Source organism: Harpia harpyja, chromosome 3, assembly GCF_026419915.1.
Source record: "Harpia harpyja isolate bHarHar1 chromosome 3, bHarHar1 primary haplotype, whole genome shotgun sequence".
Lineage (NCBI taxonomy): Eukaryota > Metazoa > Chordata > Aves > Accipitriformes > Accipitridae > Harpia > Harpia harpyja.
In genome coordinates, this window is record NC_068942.1 from 49,505,469 (window position 1) to 49,530,468 (window position 25,000).

Genomic DNA, 25,000 nt, shown 5'->3' on the forward strand with positions numbered 1-25,000 from the left:
GACAGGAAGCGCTTATGAGAGATGAGAAATTCCATTGAACATTGCATAAAATTGAAGAGAGGAAGTCAGAATAGGACAAATCTGATGTATAACAGCTATTCTTAAGTAGTGGTAGCTTCCTGAGAGGCTGCCTTCTTTTTTGAACCTTAAGAAGTTAAAAGTATTAATGAACTGTGCCTGCACCAAATCACAGTATCCTTTCCAACATACAACCTCTAAAAATATACTGCTGTAATCTTAGAACAGTAAACTGAAAAGCAACTGATACAGAAATTAAACACATCAACTTGTCCTGCAAAAGTTAAATTATTATTGGTTGTATGTGTGGTGCCATGGACCACACAGGACATGTATTTCATTTTCTTTTGACAGCTTGGATTCAGTAGTTTGGTTTGTTTTCTAACAATGTGTTTGCTATAGAAAATATTTCATTCTACTGAGCTGACATACTGTTGAGCAATAAAAGGTCTTGGCTTACACAAAAAAGCTGTACTCAAAGTGGTAGATATTGACCTGTCACATGGTAACTTGAACTTCAATATCATGTAAGTAAATGAATCTATATATAAACAAAGATATATAGTCTACCCTTACTATGGGGGAACTAAGCCTTGCTTATTAAAATTGTTTCAGTGGCTGTGACAAAGACCAAAGACTAAAAATTAAGCATTTTTGAGAATACTGTGGCTTTAGGCCAGACTTTTCAAACATTGCATACATAAGACTAATTTTGCAAGTAAAGCACCAGCAATGTACGCACATGACCTGTAGTCAAACCCATGAAGTAGTACTGGTAAAGTGGAATTATATAGGCTGTGCTCTAAGAATTCATAATAACAGTAGCGTAACCAGTGGAGCATTATCAAGAGTCAGTGAAGTGATTGTATTGCATACGCTTAAGTCTTATTTCTTATTGTCAGAACTAATATTAAAGTCATACTTCCATTATCCTTCCTAGTACAGACGTGTCAAACATAGTATAGAGATATGCCAAACTGTATCTTTCTCTATCATAGAGTATATTCTTTGATTTTTTTTTTTCTTAACTTAATAGGTGTCGTGGTTTAACCCCAGGCAGCAACTAAGCACCACACAGCTGCTCACTCTCTCCTTCCCCCTCCCCCCGTGGGATGGGAAAGAGAATCAAAAACAAGTAAAATTCGTGGGTTGGGATAAGAACAGTTTAATAATTGAAATAAAAAATTTAAAAAAAAAATAATTGTAATGAAAAGGAAGATAACAAAAAGGAGAGTAAAATATAACCCAAGAAAGACAACTGATGCACAATGCAATTGCTCACCACCCATTGACCAATGCTCAGCCAGTCCCTGAGCAGCAATCTGACCCTCCTGGCCAACGCACCCCAGTTTATGTCCTGGGCATGATGTCACATGGTATGAAATACCCCATTGGCCAGTTTGGGTCAGCTGCCCTGGCTGTGTCCCCTCCCAACTTCTTGTGCCCCTCCAGCTTTCTCAGTGGCTGGGCATGAGAAGCTGAAAAATCCTTGACTTTAGACTAAATATTACTTGACAACAACTGAAAACATCAGTGTGTTATCAACATTCTTCTCATACTGAATCCAAAACACATTATACCAGCTACTAGAGACAAAATTATCCCAGCCGAAACCAGGACATAGGCTAAAGCTAGCAATGTGAAAAGTGTGCCAGTCATTGCCCTAAGGTGAGGATAACATATAAATTTTACAAGTACTTGAAGAAATTTGGTTTTACAATGAGGTTGGTGAAACACTGGACCAGGTTGCCCAGAGAGGTGGTAGATGCCCCATCCCTGGAAACATTCAAGGTCAGGTTGGACGGGGAGCTGAGCAACCTGGTCTAGTTGAAAATGTCCCTGCTCGTTGCAGGGGGGTTGGACTAGGTGGCCTTTAAAGCTCCCTTCCAACCTAAACCATTCTATGATTCTATGATAAAAATTGAAAAGCTGCTTAATCTCAAATGGTTCTTGCTAAAAACATTTAATTCTTACTGTGTAGTAAGTCCAAATTATTGAGAAGGAACATAATTGTCAGCATTTGGGCATTTTTTATGTCTGACAGTATTCTATATGTATATAAGCAAGTGATATTTTGTTTTTTGATGTTTATAACAAATGAAGAGTTAATGTTGGGCCTTTCTGCAAAATTATCGTGGATTTCCTGTAACAGTAGTGATTCCCTTCCTGGAGTTATCTTAAAGCAGGATAGCTTTGCCTTGCTGTGCTTTGGCTGGCTGACTTTATCTAGAAGACATTTTCATCGATTCAAAAAGTGGCAGAGAACTGTCGGGATTGAAAGACCTGTTTCTAATTGATGGTTAATCGATCTTGAACCAAATCATCACCAACAGGGTGGTCCTCTCAACATAGGTGGCTATGTGAGGTTAATTTCTTTATGTCCCACCAGCCAATATAGTCTCTTTTTGTAGGTAATTACAGCTACGTCTAGGATGGTATAGCACCAGAAAACATTCCCAGTTGTCAGCATTTTCTATACTGTCCTGTGCTGTTTCTCTCTGCAGCACTTTGTGCAATTTTCAGGAGTGTTTTGGGCTGGGCAAATTGGCAGGTCACTTAGGCCAGGCTCTCATTTGTATCAGGTGTATTTGTTTTCTTCAGTGCTTGTTGAAACCATATCATGTGGTCCTGGAGTCATGATGACCTCATTGAAACGACTAGTTTTACCATTGACTTAGAACGGAGTCAGAATTATTTTCTTTAATCCTGTTCCAAATTTAAAATATTTTTTGCATTTCTTGTATTGATTAGTGTTTGCCTAAAACAGATTAACAAGTTCAGTGTTAAAATCAGCACCATAGAATCCCATACCTGTAGAGGACAGTATGTGTGAACGAAGAGAGCTCTCTAAACCATGCAGGTCACAGTGATCCACCTACAAGTGTCCCCAATCCAGAGACTGAGTAGTTTGCTATATGAATGGCTTTTCTTTAACACTCTTCTATGACATCCCTGTAGGCTACAAGCATGACCTTCTGCAGTCATGCTGCTACTGCATGCAACTATTTAAAACTCTTTAGTTGAACCACAGAGTACAAGAAGTGGCAACCTGTTCTACCAAATTCCTTTCCCCATGTCCCAGCTCCATGATGCTTTATAAGGATTCTGTGCCAGTAATCCTCTAAATGTAGGGAAATATATCACTGAGTTAGCACCTCTTAACTTTCACAAAAGCAGATGAAGGTTTACTTGGTGACCCTTAGTTAATAATTACATTAGCTAGAGCAGAACCAATATATAAGTCTTAGCTAAATTTGGTTCTTAGGGCTAAAAGTATGTGCATATAGCTTACCTAACAGTGTGTATATGATGTGCTTGCTGCATAAAAAATTACTTTCTATGGTGCACCCATTTGACTACCTCATCTACACACTGCCCACCAAATGTCACCACTAAGACTACCACTGACATGCATATCCTTGGGCAGATTTAAATAGCTTCCTTTATTTTAATTAACCTGTCAGAGAAAGTTTCTTTGTTTTCAACACTTAAAATTAAGCTTGGCCTAGAGTCTAAATTTAGCCCTGCAGCTATGATAAATGTGAAGACCAGTCACTTTTATAAGGGTTTTGAAATGCTCTCACAGTTGCAAAGATAAGAGGAAATGCAGACTACAAAGTAGCAGATCTGAGTAAGAAGCTTCCAGTTTATATTGTTGCTTTTCTGATTATAACTGTTTCTAATCTACGGAATGGCAAACTTCTGTATTCTGCACCTTTTTAAAATTAAACTCTTCTGAGCAATGGGAGTGACAAGTGAAAGTTTACTAGACAAAGAGATTGTAATATATCTCTAAATAAAGTATGTCTAAATAGTTCTGCTGTTACAAGTGTTACATTTTAGCTTTATTGATAATTTTGTGAACATTTATTAAATTTCCACTTGAAGCTGGTGTTTTGAGAATGGAAAACCATTCCAGAAGAATTTGAAATAGGAAGGATTAGCTGATCATTTAATGTAAGGCACTGTGCAATGAAGTTGTCTGCAGTAATAACTCAATTAACCAGAGGTTCATTTAAATTCCATGTTGCTATTATAAACAATAGTGATGCAATTCACAGTTGCCTGGACAGCTATGATAAGATCAATTTAGTGTAACTGCCTAGAAGAAGTTAACTGGTTTTTTTAATCTAATGACCTAGGTTCTTTGTGTTGGGCGACAGTCACCTCCAAGGAACCCTTCATCCTGTAGTCTATTTTAAAATGGGATTAACAATCTTTTGGAACAGAGGGCTGTTTTTCATTAGGTGCCTAGCTTTTAAACTGTTAAATCACATGAGAATAATTCCATCCTAAATTTAAAATAAAATCTGTTCTTGGTGCAAACCAGTGGTTTTGAATTTGAATTTTCATGTTTTAAAAATGATGTTTATAACACTCATGACTAGTATTAATGAACCACTGTAAATTCTTGTAAAGTAGTCTTCCTAGATGCAATCAAGTCAGAATTAAAACAGTAATTGCGAATAGTGTGAATTGTGCCATTCATTTCAATGGACCTATCATGTTGGTAGATCTGTGCTGAAACCTAAAGCTGTCACTAGAGATATCAGCTCTACTAACTGTTGCCTGTCTGATTCTTTTAGAGAAAAACTCAGCTAGTAACTTTATTCTGCATCTCAAACAGCCTTAGTGTTGTCTCTCTCATCTAGCTGCCACATTTCCTAGCCATTCTCTGACTGCTTGACAAAATTATATATAAGTAACAAATACCCAGGTCCTGAAAATGTGGTGGTAGTATAAATTACATTAATTTTACACTTGACTTTTTTGTAATATATCTGATTACATTCTTTATTTTGTAAGGTAAAATAATATATTTCATTAAGGAGCTGCAGAATTCAAGGCTTAAGAAATATACTAGGTCTTGAGTTTAACATGCTTATACAATTGATTTGTAACTATTTAATTGAAAAAAAAAATTCAGTCTAATCACTTTTAGCGCATGAGTTATATTCAGCCTGTAAACTCCTTATTATTCATACACAGAGGGATGTGTCCAATGATTAAGACCCCAAGGATTTGGTTGATAGAATAATCTGCATTTCTAAAGAAAAAATAAGCAGTAGGGTATTTAATTCTTTAAAAGAAAAGTTGTGATGCACGTCAAAGCATAACACTGACTCATAGTTTTAAAAACAGTATCTGCAATTTGCTTGTCCATTGGCTGGATCACTCATATATCTGTAATGTACAGTCTTGATCTAATAATTGCTAATTATGCAGTTGTTTATCAGCTCATTTGAAACATCCTGAAATTCAGTCTAGCTCAGCAAATTGCTGTGCTTAAGGCGTTTTTATATTCTAGGAAATTATAATATCCCCAGAAGGCAAAGAATTAATAACAAAAATCCTCTTTTGTAAAAGATTATCATTGCAGAGCAAATGGAGCAGATCTTCCCTATCTTAGTGCATTTAATATTCTCATTTTTTTCTATGAAAGTTTGATGGAAAGACTATGTGGGAATCACTGTTTTATTAACTTGTTAAGAGACAAATTTACTGAACCAGTGCAGCATATTGATTTCGGTGTCTGCTATATGGAAAAGCAGCAATAGTAATGGATGACTTCTAGACATTTCCATATGGAAACTAGCTCATTATTTAGATGTTTTGTGATCTTGATTTATCTGCTTAGGCTGGCATTATGGAGTTAATGATTAAAATTACAAGGATGCTTTCTTGTTTATTACTTAGAAGTTTTTCCTGCCTTCCAAATGATTCCTTCCTAATATGCTCAGCCTTATTGAATCCTTTGTGAAGGATTACAGAAGCAAATCCACAGTTTGTCTCATTCTATTGGAAACAATATGCTGGCTGTTAGATTTCAGGTTTGATAGGCAATAAACAGAAATTAGAACGCTACATGCAGCACATTTTTGATCAGTTATCAAACATTATTCAACTGATCAAGCATGCAACAATCTCTGGAGTGGGGGAACTTAATATAGCTTGATCTAATTATCTTTGTAGTTACAAACATACAAAGGTAAATATCATACCTAAGATATTTAATGAGGAGGAGAAAGGTAGCTGTCAAAATAAATTGAGTTGCTATCCTCTAGGTATTTTTCTTGAAGTTCCTCCAGCCCATAAGCATACCTATCTTCCAAGTTCTATTTTTTGTTTTATATTTTGGGGAAAAAAATCTTGCTGCTTAATCTAGGAGTCTAATGCTGGGTTTATTTCCATTATTCATTTTGGCATTGCATGATTCAAGTATCAAATAAAAAAAAAAAAAATCTCAGAAAGTATGCAGGCATCTGTGGTCCTGCACCCTACAAAGTGAGTGATCCATGTAGGCAAGGGCTGAAACCATGGTAACACAATTTGGAAACTAATATTCATATATCTGCACTCTTACCATATTTTTGGACAAATAGAAAAGTTTGTAAGTTTATTTCTCAGCTGGCTATGTTATATCTCTTAGGAGTCACAAGCTGATTTCTACTAAGAAATCTTAATCATCTAGGCAAAGAGCCTTTGTATTAGCAGCATTAAGACCACACAGTTAAGTGATTTACAGGAATTATGTAAATTTTTTGGCCAAGCCATCAGAAATATCTTCTGGAGATTTTTATCAAGCCTGGCCTTAGAAACTGAAATGGTTTACCTCTGTAAGGTATACGTGATGCCTTCTTTTCTATTAAAAGTCTCAGTATAGAGGAAAAGGGTTTCTATGATGCATTTTATGCAGAAATGGTTTACTGCAGTAGATGATGAAGAATCTGTACCACAGCTAGTTGAAGTTTTTATCCTAAGTTTCAAAAATATGAATAATTACTCCAAAAATAGAAATAAATATAGCATTTCCAAGTCAGTAAAGTTTACTTCTGACATAAATTTAGATCAATATGTATTATTTTCATGTATGTTATCAGCAAAGGAGTTTTAGAAGTAGCAGACTTGTATGTTCTTGTGGATATACAGTGACCTACTTTGTAGGTGTGGACAGAGCTGTGTATGTAAAAGTATGTAAAGTGGGTCTGTAATGTAAAACATAGTTTCAAAGAGTCTTATTGAGGGATGCATTGAAGCAGCATCTTTTACATAAGCTCTCAGATATACTATGGCAGTAACAATTATTCATCAAGCGATCTCAAAGCATTTCACAAAGGCAGGAAAGTATTTTTTCTATTCTAAAAACTGGAAGTATGAAATTTGGTGGTTGATTGTACAAAGCATCAAGAATTGCAGTTGCTCAGAAACACAAAAATCAGACACAAAGGTCCTGCCTGAGACTTAAGGAGACGTGTCTTTACAGCACTGGGAGCCCTTGCAAAAATAAGTAAAGCATAGCTCTATACGTGTTGCTGAAGCCAAAAGAAGGACTTCCAGCAACTCGGTGGCAGAGCTGGCAATGGCATTCCTGCCACTTGTTTCTTTATGCTGGGTCCTTTCCCCTTGACCACCACTTCATCAATGCATTGCCTGAAGTGTGAAATCATCCTTCTTTTTCCTATATCAATATTAAAATAACAGGTAAGGAGAACTGAATATGAAGAGGTGGTTCATTTGAGGAATGCTGGCAAGATGTGCTGTACACAAGTGAGTCAGAAACACTTTATAACACGCTCAGAACTTGGAGACTGAATTACAGTTTTAGTAATCATCAGTTCCCCTTCTTCTCTGTCATTTCTTTGTTTAATATATTGCATGGAAGAGACTTATCGTACAAGTTTTATAAGCTTGCAATAAAAATATAACAACTGTTGTATTAAATTATTTAAGTTGTAAACCATTGTAAAAAGCAGAAAAAGTTATATCGACATGGAGCCAGAAAAAATGATTATGATGGAGTATAAAATATATTGTGCTGATTACTACAGAATTTTTTGCCCAGTTTAGCATATTGTAAATCTTCGGTTGGCCTTAAGAATGAAACACGAGTAGATTTTTCTAAAGGATTGTGGCAAGCGGTTTAAGAAAAATGAAGCTAAAATCAGATCCATAATTTAAAAACAAATCAGGAAAAATGTGACAGCAAACAAAAAATATCGAAAAGGTCAAAGGAGAGAAGAATAGTGGCAAAGCGAAGGATCAATGAATTCAAAACTTCCAGATTTCCCCTGGGAGAAAGCTAGAATTCTGGAGGAATAAATAACCAACTTTTATATTTTAAGCAAGTAGATTATTATTTTATTCTTTTGTGCTATGCTTTACTAAAAAGAAATGTGCCGATAACTTTGAATCTGGCAGTATTGATGTTAGTAGCATTTGAAAGTGCTAGATTCCTAAATTAGTTGCTAAAATTACAAATGGAAACATTTGCAGGAGGACACAAATATATTTAGCATGACGTTCTGACTTTACATGAAACAATCCACTTAGTTTTCCTTTCTTCTGCCTCTTTGCTCTTGGTAAGTCAAAAATGAAACTGATTAGATGATCATTATTAATAATAATAACAATAATGATGATGATGATGATAATAATAATAATAATAATAATCCTTTCGCATCTTCATGTTTCACCTTTTTCTCTTACCAGAATTTTTAGGGCTTTAATGACCCTAAGCATTCTTGTGGCAGGTTGTGCCCTGCAAAGTGATTTAGCAAAAATTCAGCTAGGCTGAGCATATTTTGTTGCCTTCCTTTCTACCAATGTGTGCTTTCTGCAAAGGAGAAAAAGAGGTGATGGCCCGATTCTAATGAATCTTCCTAGCAGTGGTGTAATTGAAAAACTGCCTTGGAAGAGAAGCCTTTTCTAAAAAAAAAAAGCCTACTCATTCAGCTGATGTAGTGTAGAAAATACTGGCAAGACCACTCCAGTGACGATGTTCCAGGAGAGGAGTGGCTCTCTGTGAACAGATGTTGATGGCTTTCTGTACCCTGTCCTTCTCACTACCATGTTCTGCAATGCAGCAGGTATGATACTCCCTGACAAGTTAAGGCCCATGGCATAAAGTATCAGTGTTGACCAAAGAAAGGGCTGTGTGGGCATCTTTGCTTTACTTTAAAACTGACATCTCCTCTTGAACAATTTATTTCCCTCCAGCAGTACTGCAACATTGTTAAAGCCAGTTCTCATACCGCAGATCACATCTTTAAAACAGGAGGAGGCACAAGGATAAATCAAAAGCATGTTTCGCTGTGCCTTATAGGTTGGCCTCATGTTTGTGGGACAGATAAAGGTCACCCTTCCATCACTCGCACTTCATGTTTCTTAAAAGTGGTTAAAGCATCACATCCATTTTTCTTCTGAGCATTTTCAATTTCATTAATCCAGTATCTCTTTGAGCTAACATAGTTTTTGGTGGAGATGTGGCTTACGGCTCCAGAAGTAGACATTCCTGTTGAAAGAGCCAGTGTTCAAGCAGAGGAGCCGTTGGTGCTGCTGAGTGACTGGTCACTTGTGGGTGCTGGCCCACCTCGGGGGGTCTGGGGACCTGGGGGAACCTGGAACCCCTAAGCAACAGACCAGACCTGGGCAGCTTTTCCATTCACTGCTGGGCTATGCTGTGTACTTTACCTGTCACCTGTGTGGCTATAAATCACAAAATGTACAAGAGTCACAGAAGGCAGTGCAGTTTGTATAATTGCAAAAGGCCTTCTCCGAAAGTTTTTTTAAAAACAGGTGTTTAGGACCATGTATTTTGGTGATGAAATGGTCTTCTTTTGTTTTATGTGTGTATATATATATATTTGTGTAATAATTTAGCTTTATTGCAGCCTCTTGTGATACACTGTGGTATAAAATATATAGTAATGTTTATTAAGCAATCATAAGACAGTCAGGTGTCTAGCCCCGTGACAGATATGATAGACTATTTTGGCATAAAGCCCACAGGTAACTTTCAAATAACCTGTAAACCACCCCAGCTGTTGATGGTGGAAGAATGGCAGAGGCCTCCGAGCAGTGAAGTTGTCTGACAACAGAGCAGGTGGAACATGTGCAGCAGTGCTCTTCTGGGACTGTGATTTTAACTTCCAGAGATCCAAAAGCAGTCCAAGCAAAAGGATGACTCAGTTCTTGGCCACTGTATTGGTGTTTGTAAGCGTGCTCACTGTGGTGTGCTCTCAAGAGGAAGAAGAGGTGTACGGTGGGTTAGAATTTGGGGTCGCTTGTTGGCTTTTTCAGAAATTACCTTAACAAATCGTGTAATTTTGGCACCGTTTTCTATGACTTGGTTTCCTACCTGTCCTACGTTCCTTTTTCAGCTCTCTGGTTTTTTGTGTTGATGGTAAACTCTTGGTGGTAGACCTTGTCTGTTATTTAGTATTTATTCAGTGCCTGATAAAATGACACCTAAGTCTTGCTGAAGGCTTTTATAAATTATGCTGTTAATAACTTCAAGTTAGAGCAAAAATGACTTGCAGCTCACATCACTATGTGGCCAAGTTTCAGACCCTTTTTCTTTTATTTTGCTGTCGGTTGACACAGTTGAATGACTCTCCCAGTCTCCCGTTCCCAAATCTGTAACAAACTATGAGCTCACATTACACAGAAAGCACTAGCAGTGAGATTTATTTGTCATCCTTGGAGGCCATGAAGAGGAATAAAAGACTTTCATCTCACTCCTTTTATTCCTTGACTGTAGGGAATAAGAGGGTACTGATATCTGGGGTCGCTGCCATACAGGATACAAATCCAATTAATCTAACTCTGCCAGATCAAGGGGAGGTAGTTGGGTGGCTATCAAGAGCCCACAAACTTCTGGGTGAATCATCAGCAACCCCTGGCAGCATGATTTCCCCATTAAAACAGAAGCTGGGTTTTGTTCCACCTCTAAATACTGGTCTACCCTTCTTTTTAGCCTGCTCCAGCTAATTTTGCATCAGTTGTCAGATGTAGCAATAATGAAATTTTAGTCATTTGTAGACTCACTCTAGGATTAAATCGGTGACCTCAGGACGAAAGGCAGTGAATGCCGTAACCACTCTTTGTTACCTCTTCCAGGCAGCTTTGATTAAACTGTGCTGTGAAGCCAGACCGCGATCAATATGAATGATCTTCATCGACCTAATAATATATTTAACACGTTCAGTGCACTTTTATCTGGTTTTGTTACGATAAGTTGTTTACATTAGTGCAGCAGATTGATTTAAAGTTTCAGAGCTCTTTACAATGGTAAACATCTAGAAAAAAACTCATTGGTTTGCACATGATACTATATATAAATATGTAATGTACTGTGCAAGCTCCTCAGCAGGTGTAAATTAGCGTAGCTACAATTTACAGCAGTTGAGAATCTGGCCTAGAAACTGAAAATGATTATTCCATCAGTGTTATTTTAAATGATCACAGCTTAACTTGATATAAAGCAAGGACCATATGATCTTCTCCATACCCAGTCTAAAGATGCTTACCACAAAGTCTTTTAGAAACCTTTTCTATTATTTGTAGACTAAACTCTTGCACCAGCAGATGTATGTGGTATCTGCTAGTTATATAAATATCTCTTCATGGTCAGGCCTTTTGGATGCACTGTGTCCAATCAGATATTTCTTAAACCCGTTGGTTTGGGAGACTATTTAGCAGACTTGAATAAACGAACAAATGTGGAAGCTGTACCAAACTTATCATTTGGGGATGTCAAAGCACTTAACAAACATTGTTACAACCGAGTCCGTGTGTAACCACTGAAGGACATATTTGCTTCAGTATGTCTCATGACAGCTTCTTAAAAAATATACTTAAGTGAATTTAACACTTGTGAAAGGTGCCAGATTGACAGGCCCTGGAGATAAAAGTTCTTGAATTACCAGCAGGCACAGCCGAGCTTCCCACACACGCTGCCCCACCAGTGTCCCCAACCCTACCTGGAGGGCACAGCAGCCAACTGTCCTACAGCTTGCAAATCTGTGCCATCTCGTGCTCTTGGACTATGGGCCAAGAGTCAGTAGCTGTAATGTGACCTAAAGGTGAAAAAGCAAGTTCCATAATTACTGCACAGGTGCTGTTGCAGTTGATCATTTTCACAGCAAGTTTTCAATTAATCTGGGAGAAAAAAAAGAGTGCACATTTATCTGATTTTGCATACAACAAAAAACGTGTGTGTGAGCCTCTAGTGAATCCTGCAGTTTTATCTGTCCGCACAGGAACATTCAGATGACTATATGAGCGAACAAGTGCGTACACATACTGTGAAGTGCATTCTTAGATGCCTCTTGAAAAATGTGTCCTTACTGTTTCATATGTTTGTAATAATCTGTCTCCATTCATAACTCATCCCTGCTTGGTGTCATTACAGCCCATCCTCCCCAGAGATTCTGAACACAGCTGGCATACAAGTTCAATAACCATCCACCCTGTAAAGAGATTAGGTCGTTACAGGGTTGAAAGATAGTACACAGGGAAAACAAGCTCGTGATCTTTGCACTCTGTCATGGTTTTAGAAAAAGCACAAGTTCTTCCCTGAGTGATTGTACTCAGAAAGTTCAGTCCTCTGTTCTCTTTGAAATTATGTTTAGACCTCACTGTGAGTACTGGAAGGGCATGTTTAAGTGTTTCTTTATTTAGTGCAGAAGGTTAATGACATTTTAAACAAAAGTGCACATTTATAACCTTGTATAGGCCGATTCTCAATCTGTATATAGGACATGGCTAAAAACGCAACACTGGAAAACACAAAGCAATGAGTTTTCATGCTCTGCTATTTTCTAAGCTATAGCCGGCAGCTTGAAAGAATTATTATGGATGCTAAATCTTAATTCTTTCTACTGAGAAACAGCCATAACTAATGTGCAGAGCATTTGTTTATCTTTAAAAGAGTCACATTTCTTTCTGCAGCTTGCCATTGATGTGCATGATAACATACCTAATTTGACTGGTAGTGTGTGTACTTTGGAAGGTTACTTCTGTATATCCAGAGAGTTAGGTGGCATATAATTGTTTTAGGGGTGGTGTTTGGGATTGAAATTATAATTGTTACAAATATCAGTATAAAACCTCGTTTGAGGATTATGATTGCCTGATTTGCTTACCTCCTCAGCATTCCTGGTGCATCTGTCACACTGTACAGCTTTAGGAAGAGTCCATATCAGCCTTCAAACTAAGCTGAAGTTTAGGTTTCAAAATGTGGAAGGAAGTTCAGGAGAGAATGTAGGATGTTTTAGAGGATGTTAGAGAAGAGGATGTTTTAGGATGGTAGTGTCCATGAACTCTGCTTGAATATCTTACCTCACCCAGCCTCAATTCTCCTGTGTAGCCTGTCTGCTGGAAAAAAAGAGATGGACCATTTTGGGTCATCTTCTCCTTCACAGGTTTGTTCTTTTTAGTATGTGGTTTCATGTTTTGTCTAGCCTAGTTTCAAATATCCAATGTAGCTGAGTCAGGTTTTGTTTTGCGCTGCTTTTTTTTTACTGCTTGTATTTGCATAGTACCCCAATGGCATCTTCATTTCATTCATTTTATTACATAGTTCCTAATTTTAACTATATCATGTTATAAATCCTGCTTCAATCTGCTACCTATTACCTGCAAGTACTACTACTACTTTTTTTTCATCAACCACCTTTTTAAGATTTTTAAGGTAGTAGCCGGCCTTTTGCTTGCAGAAGGGCAAACGGCTTTTCTTGTTTGCTAATAAGAGGGGAGGAGGAGAATGCCAGGGACCTTCTCTTACAGAATGGCAATACTCCACTCCCAGAAAAATGCAGAGGAAGGGAAATAGTTGTGTACCTGTTTTTCCTAAGATGTACAGTATACTTGGGTACCACTGAAAAAATTATTTAGAAGCAAATGCTTCCTATAGTTTACCTACCCCATTCTGAAGGATGTGTCTCAGTTCGCTAGTCTGAAAAGTCTTTATAGATGTGAAGTAATTATTTTTAATTTCATTTAGGAAAGGCCAGAAATTAGAATTCCGTAATAGGGAAGGAGAGAGGTTCTTTCATGACTGAGTTAAACAGAAGCCTTCAGAAGAATAGAAAGGGGTTGGTTCATTCCCATCTTCATGTAACTTGAATTACAGGGTTTAATAAGTGAAACGGATCATAAGCTAAACCCTGCAGAGTCCAGAAAGCTCTAATTAACGCCCACAGTGAGTAACTTTTCTGAAATTGGTCTTTAATCAAACTTTGCTCTGAAGACAAAACAAGGTATCGTGGCAGCTTGATAAAAGAGATGCATTGCCGAGGCTGACAGACCCACAATCAAACCAGCACTAAAAATAACTGTTTTGTCTACTAATTTTCTTTCAGATGCTAAAAAAATGCATTAGCTACAGTGTAAAAAAACTTCCATAGTTACTCAGCCAAGTGACTCAGCTCTAGAAAAGTGAGGTTCCTGTAAATGTTAATGCCCTCCCTGGTTATGAGTGAGCCCTCTTTCCTTCCCACACCCTCCCGCCAAAGCACAGGAACAGCAGAGAGGTCGGTGAGGCTGGGAGGGGAAGAGGCAACTTCTGGATTCCTTCAGAGCTGCTCATGTGAGGCCAGCTGTCCCTCTCCTCTTGCTGCTGGTGGTGCAGAGCTCGGGCATCCTCCCCGACTAATTAGTCTCGATTAAGATAAGCCAATCACTCATCTTTCTTGTACCTCCCATGAACAGTAAGGTCCACGGCTGCTACCTTGCACACTCGCAACTCCTCACTGATTCTGAGAGCAGGAGTTATCACTAAGGCGTGCAGGGAAACACAGCTCCTTTTCCTCTTCCTCTTCTCAGCTGTAGAAACAGTTGCTCTGACTCCTGTGGGTACCCATCCAAGCCTACAGCAATTTTCATTATGTTTTCACTGTAGCCTGTGTAAAAACATTGCTAGAATTGTTTTTTCGGGTTTGGGATAGATTCCAAAGGGACAAGAAGTCCACTGCACAAAGAGGACTAGCAGTAAAATATAATGAAACTATAGTCTTCCCTTTATAGCAGATTTTTATCTCAGTACAAGAAAGACACAGACCTGTTGGAGCGGGTCCAGAGGAGGCCACAAAAATGATCTGAGGGCTGGAACACCTCTCCTGTGAGGAAAGGCTGAGAGAGTTGGGGTTGTTCAGCCTGGAGAAGAGAAGGCTCCAGGGATACCTTATAGCAGCCTTCCAGTACCTAAAGGGGGCCTTCAGGAAAGATGAGGAGGGACTTCTTAATAGGGCCTGTAGCGATAGGACAACATTCAAGGTCAGGTTGGACGGGGCTCTGAGCAACCTGATCTAGTTGAAAATGTCCCTGCTCATTGCAGGGGGGGTGGAATAGATGACCTTTAAACATCCCTTCCAACCCAAACTCTTCTATGGTTCTATGATTCTATGCTTTCATTTGGTGAATGGTCTGCTGGGTGAAGTGTTACCCTGTTTTGTATGTATCTGTACCTACAACTCACAGTATTTTATGACCAAAATGGCAGAGTCCTATCAGTCTGGACCCTAATAAACATATCCTTCACAGAAGAGGTTGCAGTCATCTGAAGTGGTTCTTTGGTATTACGGACAAGCCGAAAGAGGATAGCTAACATTGGCTTTAGTGCTTGCAGTCCAGGCTGTATTTTCATCTGTTATGTGATTACTTGAAAAAAACATTTTCATTGTTACAACTAAAACTAGTTTGGTGCGAGAAGCAAGAAGCCCTTTGGTATAGATGGATCCATAAATGCAAGACAAACTGAAATGAAATGTGACAAATCCTTGAAGATATGTTTTTATGAAAGAATTGTTTGCAAGTACAGATGTGCAGATCTGAGTGGCTGCTTTGGCATCTGACCAAGCACATGTTTGTAGAGACCTGAGTTCCAAATGCAACTGCAGCTCCCCCTGTAATTTCTTTTTTTTTTAATTTGGGGGTATGTATACTTTACAAATAGGCCTGAAACAGTAAATTTGGGTTTTTTCTGAAGTCTAAATTACGGCAGTTACTTTTTAATTTTTTTTAAACAAATGTTATTACATATTTGCCATTCAACAGGAAAGCTCATTCATCAATTGTTGACTTCGAAAGAAGGGAGAGAAATCTAGACACAGCTTAAGAAATCTTCACAACACAGATTAGATTTTGAAAGTTATGTAGCAAAGAATACAAATTCTTTTATTGTCATAGTTTCAAAGACTGGCTTAGGTAATCACGGATTTAAAGCAGTTTCACAGCTTTATCCAAATTCATATGGGTCGTTTGTCTCATATATCATGGCAACAGACTTCCCTGCAATTCAAAGCAGCTGCTTAACTCGTATTCAGATAAATATCCCAGGCCAGACTGATTGAAGTGTATCATCAGTATTGCATGAAGGAGCTCGGATCATCTCTAGAGCTGTGCCTAATCTGGTCTGCCAAAAGGTGCCATGGAACTCCCCTTGTTACCAGTCCTTAACAAAACTCAGTTACACCCCAGGCATCATAAGAAGGATGCAAATTATCACTATCCTGATATTATAAATAAGTAGGCAAAGACAGACTGTAACAACTCCCTCAAAACCAGAAGGACCAAGGGAAATTATTTATCCTAGTAATAACTAGGATAAATAATCAGCAGCGATCGGCTTCCAAAGCAAGTTCTGTTTCCATCCTCGTAAGTTTAGTTATTGTTGATTTCCCTCTTTTTGTGCAGATGAATGTTTCCCACTTGAAAAAAAATCAAGACTGACTTCAAATTTTATAATTTTGGAAGAAATTTATAAAAGCATTGAGTAACATATCTTTGGCCAGTTTTCCCTGGAACTGGTAGGCTCTTAGTATTTTTGAAGATCTAGCTGATATGTTTTCAAAATGGAAACACAATTATTTACAGGATGTTGCCTCCACTTCTGCTGTGGGCAAAGCAATTTTGAAAACCCAGCCCCTTAACACAGAAATGACCAACATGACCAATGTGAAATAATGTCATGAAGAACAGTAAAGAAAACCATAAGGTACCATATGAAAAGCCAAGTATTGGACTATGCAAAATTTCCACGTTACTGTCATTTAAAATCTTCACAGCTGCAACAAAAAATCAGCACAAAATCATATTTTGCAGAGTGACTTGCTTTTATATTCCAACAGTATATTTTTGTTTACTGGGCTTGATTTTATTTTGGACAGAAAGGTATTAATTAAAATGAAGGAAGCAAATTGTATAGGTTTTGTTTTAAAATCTTATATTCCACTATATCATTTTATATTATCTTAAGTAAAAGTGTGAGAAAAACCATGAACTGTAAGAACAGATAATTTTTTAAAAGCACATTTTCCTTCCTTGCTATGGTTGTAAACCACACAGTCAGCTGGATGTTTAAGAAAGGAAGGGGGGTTCTCCAGTTCCTCATGTTTCACCTTTTCATTGCACTGCCTGATCATTTAAGGCAGAGGCTTGTTCCAGACAGCTTCAATTAAACTATGCTGTGAAACTGTATATAGATCAATGGAAATAATCCATGACAAGAGGCTAATCATGTATTTAACAGTGTTCAGTCCAGTTCAATCACCTTCTACCATTTCTGTGGCTTTACATTCATGTGGCAAAGCCCTGAAAGTGTATATGTATTTTTTAATCCATCTCATTAGTGACCATATGCTTTGGCTTCAAGGGAGACAAGAACTGTCTGCAATCTGCCAGGGATTTAGGGACATCAATAATTTGTGAATAGTCATGTTGGTACTGGTCGAAGGGTTAAGTGTTCTGCGCACGAGGGGCACATCTTTTGGGACTGGCACTCTTAGTCAACTGTTAGGAACCTGATCCCCTGTGACGCATCTTTTCAAAGTACATGCTGCATGTCAGATCTCCACAGCTGAAGCAATGGAGCTTTATTAGCTCGGGGATTTAAAACCTGCTCTAAGCAATGTAACAATATCTTTTGGTTAAAAAGTGAAGGAAAGATAGTAGTTGTAATATGAAGGTGATTTTTTATGTACTGGGCTAAATGTGATCTTCCTTTTTGTTACCATTTTCCTTTTCAATATGAGCTATTAGATTACTCCTCCCCTGCAAATATGCAGTGAAGCAAGAGTATGGCAGCAATAACAGGGACCTGATTTTGGAAACATAAGTGGATTCTGTGGCCTCACTTCATACTGCCTAAATCCTGCTGAAGCCAATGACAGCACAGATGTAAAAATCACCTTCCTAATCATTTGGAATGACCCTTTAGGGGCTCCCAGGACATTGTTTTATCTACTTAGTGTGAAAAGCACCTTTAAAAACAATAGCTTACGGTGTTAGATTGTGCCATGTTATAGGGAAGAGCTGCTAAGTCAGTGTGAGAGATCATCAAACTATTGATCTCGGTATCCTGTCCTTACAGCGGAATGGCAGAAATAGATTGTAATGCCAGAATTTTTGGTGAGAGAGGGAAAGACTCAGAATTATTTTTGTTCATTTTAAGTTTTGGTTATGTCCACATCCCTCAGCTGTACCCAGGTCGATAGAAGAATGCATAGTGGTGCAGAAAGAAACACCATATGGAACCTGTGCCCTGAACTTCTGCTGATCAGCTGGGAGTAGCAGGGATCCATCTTACAGGATGAAGCTTGCCTGCTTTCAGCAAATTTCATGTAGTAATAATAATTAATGCGGATTGTCACAGGAAATGAAAACAGGCACACTACACACCACTTGTTTGCTGCTTGCTAATCAGCCACTTCTGTTTGTACTTTAATAAACATTCTGTATCAGGGCAGATTAAATAACTTTAAGACCGACGGCAATCATACAGAGCTCCTGTTAAAGCTCCAGCAAACACACTCACTGAAACCCTCTGTCCTTTACTTGTTTTCACTGTTAAGATTGACTTTTATAAGTATGGCATGCAACTAAGCAAACATTTCCATAAGTGATATAAAGGAAAGAAGTTTTTGAAATCTTTGTATTCAAACAAAGAGTTACATACTTCAGAAAACACTCATACTCATGACTGAGGCTCTTACTTATCTAAAAGCATCGTTTGCATGAGTGAAGAAAATATAGATTGTGTCTTTATTAGTGTCACATCATTAAAAATATACAATTAGTATTGGATGATTTAGAGTAACTTATTATAGAAGGTAAAATATATAGCTGTCAATTTTGGGATTGTGTCAGCTATGATTACATAGACCGCCACAAATTTACTAATTGTGCATTGTTTTCTGTGGGACCTTGGAGTACAATTTTACTGTCTTAGAAGAGCCAGACTCCTCTTTTCAGGGGAAATTTCCATGAGCAGACTTTTATCCACAATTTTTAGATGTTTAAAGATATATGTCTAACGTAGAATGTTTTCCTATCAAACTATTTGATTTACAAGTATAATAAAACATTTAGAGGCATATGTCCCAGATTTTCATCCACATTTTAGTCATACATGTAGGCTTTGCTGCAGCAGTTTGCACTTGCAATAGAAAAGGCGGTGGTCTTTTGGAAAGGTGGCTCTTTCTGGCTGGCAACCAAGTCCACTAGGGCATGTTCAAATGTAAATATTTATTGCTATTTTGGACACCTCAAAAAACCAAAAGAATGGACTTGTATTTCCAGATAGCCTCACTTTCAAATTCTCCCTTTGAAAATAATACCTGGTTTTGTTATGGTAGCCTTTAGCACTGTTTCACAGCTTTTAAGCCTGTGAAAAAAGTAAAAGACTAAAATTATATTTGCACAATTTTAATTGAAGAAAAAAAGGAAATGTAATTTTAATAGGGTGGAATTGGTGATTTTTGAGGTGGCTTGCCTTTACCCACTTCCACTTAAAGCCTTCTGAGCCAGCATAGCTATAAAGTTTTCTGAAGTCAAAGTTTAGAATGAAAATGTTAGCTGATGCTTAATTATTGGGTCACTGCTGAATGTCTGCAATACATGGACTGAATCTCTCTTTACACACAACATGAAGAAGTCCTTTGACCTTTGAGGGGACTGCTGATCTTTAGCTCACCCTTGTCTGTTTTCACCTCTAATGTCAGTGATGTTAACACAAAAGGAAGTCAGCAGAATTTCAGAGGACTGGTACTGTCTTCGCAGTATTTTGTGGGTAGCATCGCCATTCTTACATCAATTTATGCTACTGCTGCCAGGTAACAAGAGAATAGTTTTGGCTTCAGTGAATACAATTGCAAAATTCGTGTTTTATCCTGGATGAGGTAACACTTTGACTGAACTGCCTATTCACAGTTTCACAGACAGTGACGCCAAAAAAAAAAGCTCCGACAGTCTTCTAGTTCTGCCCTCTTTACACCCTCTCTAGCCAAGATTGCTTAGTGTTATGAAGAATTGCCATAATCACAGAAGCTGCAGACAGAAATAACTTATTGCCACCAAAACCCGTGCAGGCCATACCTTTCCATTAGGAAACCATCTTTTGTCGGGTCATTTGGAGGGTTTTCGGTAGTCTTCTTTAAGGGTTCTGTGTGGCTGGATTTCTAGCATGTCCACTGAGGCTGCAACATGACCAGAAATGTCTCAATGCTGAGTTTAAGTTTTCCATTTTTAGTGCTCTTCCATATTCTCCTAATTAGATCTTCTTCATTATTAATTCTGTTCCCATAATGGACTTCAAATTTACAAACTTTTGCCACATATACCAGTCCCTTTAGAGCTCTTTATAGCCAGATTCTGTATTCTTAGCACTTTGAATCTCTCTGTAATTCTAGATATGCAGTCATATATTTTGCCATCCCTGGACTTCCTCCATTACATCTTCAATGTGGCATACTTCCATTGATTTCAAATGGAAAACATGATGTTTTAAAAAATGGCCCACTTTAACTTCTAGTAGATTGATGCACCACAGTGGGACTTGAGAGCAGAATTCCATTTACAAATACGTACTGATCATCCAAATACCAAAGATGACAAAGAACTGGATTTCAGCTGGCCTTTAGTTATTTTTACTGCCTGCACTTAGTTTCAGCTTGCTATATCTGTAATCAACAGACCATTCATTCAAGGTTGAGGAACATGCTTTTAACTGTTTTGCTGAATTATGGCCTTAGGCAACGTGTAAAGTTAATCTCAAATTAGTCAATGAGGAGGTGGGAGATGATGATTCTTCCTTCTATATAAACTTAGAATTGCATTTCACTTCCTTTTGTTAATTGCTACTCCACAATAATTTTCAAAAATGTATTTAGAAATCATTTTTAAGAGATAGGACACCATAGAAAATGAGACAAAGAGGATTCATTAATTGTTTTGTTTCTATTTTAGGACTGCAAGAATACCTTGAAAAATATTTGGGCAAGAAGACCCCAGCTCTGATTTTAGTACCTGTGGTGGATTTACCTGGCAAAGAAGTTATTCATATAACATGCTGGCTAAGCTAGCAGTTTAAAAGAGATGAGTTGGTATCAAAACACACAATCCATCCAGGAGAGAACAAAGAAAAGAATTGATCATAACTCTGTCAGATACTTTCATTAAGCAATATTGTTTGTTTTAAGCGGAGTCATATTTAGCTTGTTAATGATGCCTCATGATACGTGACAGAGTCAGCTTTGTATGAACAATAAAGGTTTCTTTTCAAAATATTGTGCTTTTTTCTCACTTATTTTTAGATATGTTCTGGTAATAGCAGGTGGCTCTTGGGAGATGTCAGTTGCTCTGATCACATCAGTTCTTTTGTTTGATATATTTAGGCCTGGTTACAATAAACCGATAATAACTTCAGATCTTTTGGATGGAGGTGAAACCAGAACATTAGCTCCAATACTGTTTTAAAGACTTGATTCCTTCCAATTCTGTGCTGAATTTACTGACTTCAGGCCAACTCATGAAGACCTTATTTGTGGCCAGGTTTTAACCCTGTTCTTGCACCAGGGAAGAATTATTCGGAGGGGTATTCAGGATGCACATTTTACCAAAGCAAATAATGGAGATGATGGCCAGTCTGTAGGATTTGCCATCCCACTTTCTGAGGCAATAGCGGGTATCCTTATGCTTTACATCTGGTAGACAGATGTCTAAAGAGCTACCAGTATTCCCCAGGGCTTCAGTCTTCTCCAGAAAATCAACAGGAGTTTTACCACTGCTTTCATTCGAACAGGCTCAGACACACAGGTGAAGCTCCTATCGGTTTTGTTGCAACTGATACTTTACTCATAACATGATAGAAGATCAGTATAGGAGAGAAAGCCTTTTGGACTTTGCTTGAGGCAGTAAGGCACTGTAAGGAAATCTTATTTTCAGACAAAGGCTATAAAATTAAACTTTCAAGAAAGAATATCAAACCTTTGCCTTGCGTACATTCTACATCTATATATTCTCATTGCTTCTCTTCTAGCGTGTGAGCACTGGAGCTACATGATCAGCACTCCAGTTGTCCTTCTCTTACACCAGCATATATCTGAGGTACCTCCACAAAAGTCAACTGCATGGCAGTAAGTTTACACTGGGGTGACTAAGAGGTGAACTTAGCACTCCAGCTTCGTTTTCTTACCGCTGCCAGGTATGCACTTAGCAGCAGCTGATACGAAACCAGTGACTAAAGATAAGAGGATCCTCCTCTGTTAGAGGCTTTGCATGTCCAGCGTACTATGCTGATCATTACTTGAAAATAGAGAATCTTAAATGTTATTGTTCCTTACTATTACATCAAGTAATATAGCAGAGCTGCCATCCTCTTTAGTAAGAATTGCTTTTTTCACAGTTAATCAAATATTTTTGGAAGGGGGAAGGCCAAGAGCTTTTTATAGACCAGTGTATAAATACATGGATGTATTAAATTAAATTTCTTTTTTTAAAAAGGGAAGAATCTGTTAACAATACATTAGTTCATTAGCATTCAGTATCATTTTTAGGTTAGACTTAAACATATTTGTTCCTCATTCTTTCCCACGATCAGAAAAGAGCTTGTTAATACCTGGATGTGCCTGTTTTGTTTGAATTCTACTCTTTTAGAAGGCTAAATCATTTTCTTGCCTCTCCCTGGAAATACCAGTATTTTATTTCTCTCAGTGTGGAGTGCCCACAGACCAAAGGCACAAGCTGGACTGAAACAGGAGAAGAGAGGGAGACAGTACTTTCAGAGAGATGAGGATGAAGCTTAATTTTTCAGAGATACATATGGAAGCCAAATAGATGGCATAAGTTTGACTGTGTCTCCTGTAGTATTCATTTTTTTCATAGTGAATATAAAAAAGATACCTAAACATGTTGATCTTGGCTTTTGTACCATAGTGCATATTTTAAGATGGCAGGATATTTGCTCCTAAAGAAACCAGCTTTTCCTGCAAGTTTTCCTGCAAGATTCGTGACTCAAGCTATCCTTCTTTTCCCCTGTAGAGGTGCATTGAAAAATGGTAACAGAATGCATTAGTTTGAAAAAGAGTGTAATCTTTTTTTTTTTTCCCTCAACAGAAAGCAAACCTTTTCCTTTTTTGAGACAACTGGAACTTCAATGGGTTTACTTTGTGAACAGCTAAAAAAGAATAGTTTGCTGACTTTTTCTCCTTGAGAGGCTTCATACAGCCTCTAAGTGGTGTGAGTAACTAAAAATATAAGCTGGGTCTGCGTTGTTTTAAGTACGAACAAGGCAATTTGTTCAACATTGATATGCAAGGTAGGTGAGTAAAGTGCTGCTCTATATAGAGACCTAAGACTTTTATAACAGAAAGAAATAACACCATTTTATCTGCCTTATGCTGCCATACTTTCATCATAATTACTGGGTCCTACTGTGAATAAGTTGTTTCACAGAGCTCTTTTTCACTTTCTTTGTAACAAAAGTGCTAGGAGCACACACATGCACACACACATGCATGTGTTTTAGTGAAAAGAGGGAAAGATATCTAATACTCAAAATATATAGATGCAGGGTTTGTTGGGGTTTTTTTTCACTAGCTTTGCTGAGCATTTACCCCAGCAGGTTTTAATCTTGAGGCTATAAATTCACATACTGTGCTAAGACACTGGTTTTGAGGACTTTATATATATACACAAATTCTTTTGTTTCTCTGATTTTTACTAAGCCTGCAGGAAAATGTTTCGTATGCATATTATGACACAAAAAGTTGGCTGATCTAGGTTCCAGCACTGAGAACACAGAAGGGCTATGTAATAGGTGGGAAAAATGTCTTTAAAAATGTAACCCGAGGTTTTAATTTTTTCTTTCTCTGCTGTAACAAGTGTTAGAATATGGCTTACACTTTTTTTTTTTTCCAGAAGAAATCTATGTCTTGTTATAGTTCTCTGTGTCAGTGAAATTTTGTCTCCTGCCCTCTTTAAAAATCTCTGTATATCAATTTCTTTAATTGTTTGAAAGCATGTTAAAGTGAACTGACCAAATGGGACTGCAAGACCAAAACTGATTTAATAACTTTGCATTTTACTCATTTTAAAACCCAGTGATGGCTACAGTACCAGTGAGCCTTTACAATGCACATGGCTAAGCTGCTATAAAGGCACCAGAGCTGATCTTCCTAAATAGATTTAAAAATGACATTGAGATATTTTAAGCAGAGATTATTTAATTTTTTTTCCCTGTGAGTTTTATAGTTAGGTGATTCAGGAGCTGATTTGTTACACCAGATAGCATGGGTGCATCTTTCCTCTTAGCCTTCAGAAGTCTGACAGGCATTGGAAGCAAGATGCCTCCTGAGTATTAGAGAGGTGATCTGAAGCAGCTCTTCTCCTTCAAGGACATCCTGTTCAATCCATTATCTCCTGCCTGTGTGCAGTAGTCTAGTCTATCAAAATACAGTGATTGAATATAACTTTTATTTCAAATAAATGAATGCAATGATTTAATAAAAGGTTTGTACTGCATGGTATAATAGTTCTCTAAATGAACACTGAAATCCTAAAACAAAGAAACTTTTCATGTGTCCAAGTTAAAGCTTTGTTACTTCTTTCAGGATGGGTTTGCTGAAGCAAACCTAGTTTATTCTGTGTGTTAAAGTAAAACTGTCCTGAGCTCTCTGAGTACTAACTGGCACTTATTATTTAAGTAACCTGCTTTTAGTATTATAAATGTCTGGCATTGGGAATACATATTAAGAATACTTGACAATTTACTAATTTATGATCTCTTTAGTTGTATTTTAATATTTTTGGCAAGCCAGCCTGTGTTGATGTATTAGCCAAACATTCAAAATACAGATTTGAGATCTTGAAAGCTTCTTTTTTTCCAACTTTCATCTGAACACTGAATATTTTTGACATATTTTAA

The 25,000-nt window shown here is 37.6% G+C and overlaps 1 protein-coding gene across 3 annotated transcripts in view; it reads left to right on the forward strand.

The window, feature by feature from the left end:
- Positions 1–21,360, forward strand: part of DPH6 (diphthamine biosynthesis 6) — a 215,851-nt gene extending 194,491 nt beyond the window's left edge. For all 3 annotated transcript variants that reach the window (XM_052782504.1, XM_052782506.1, XM_052782507.1), the window contains one exon: positions 21,043–21,360. In XM_052782504.1, coding sequence (XP_052638464.1) covers positions 21,043–21,158 — 116 coding nt within the window. In that variant the 3' untranslated portion in view covers positions 21,159–21,360. The remainder of the gene's footprint in view (positions 1–21,042) is intronic.
- The last annotated feature ends 3,640 nt before the right edge of the window (positions 21,361–25,000 follow it).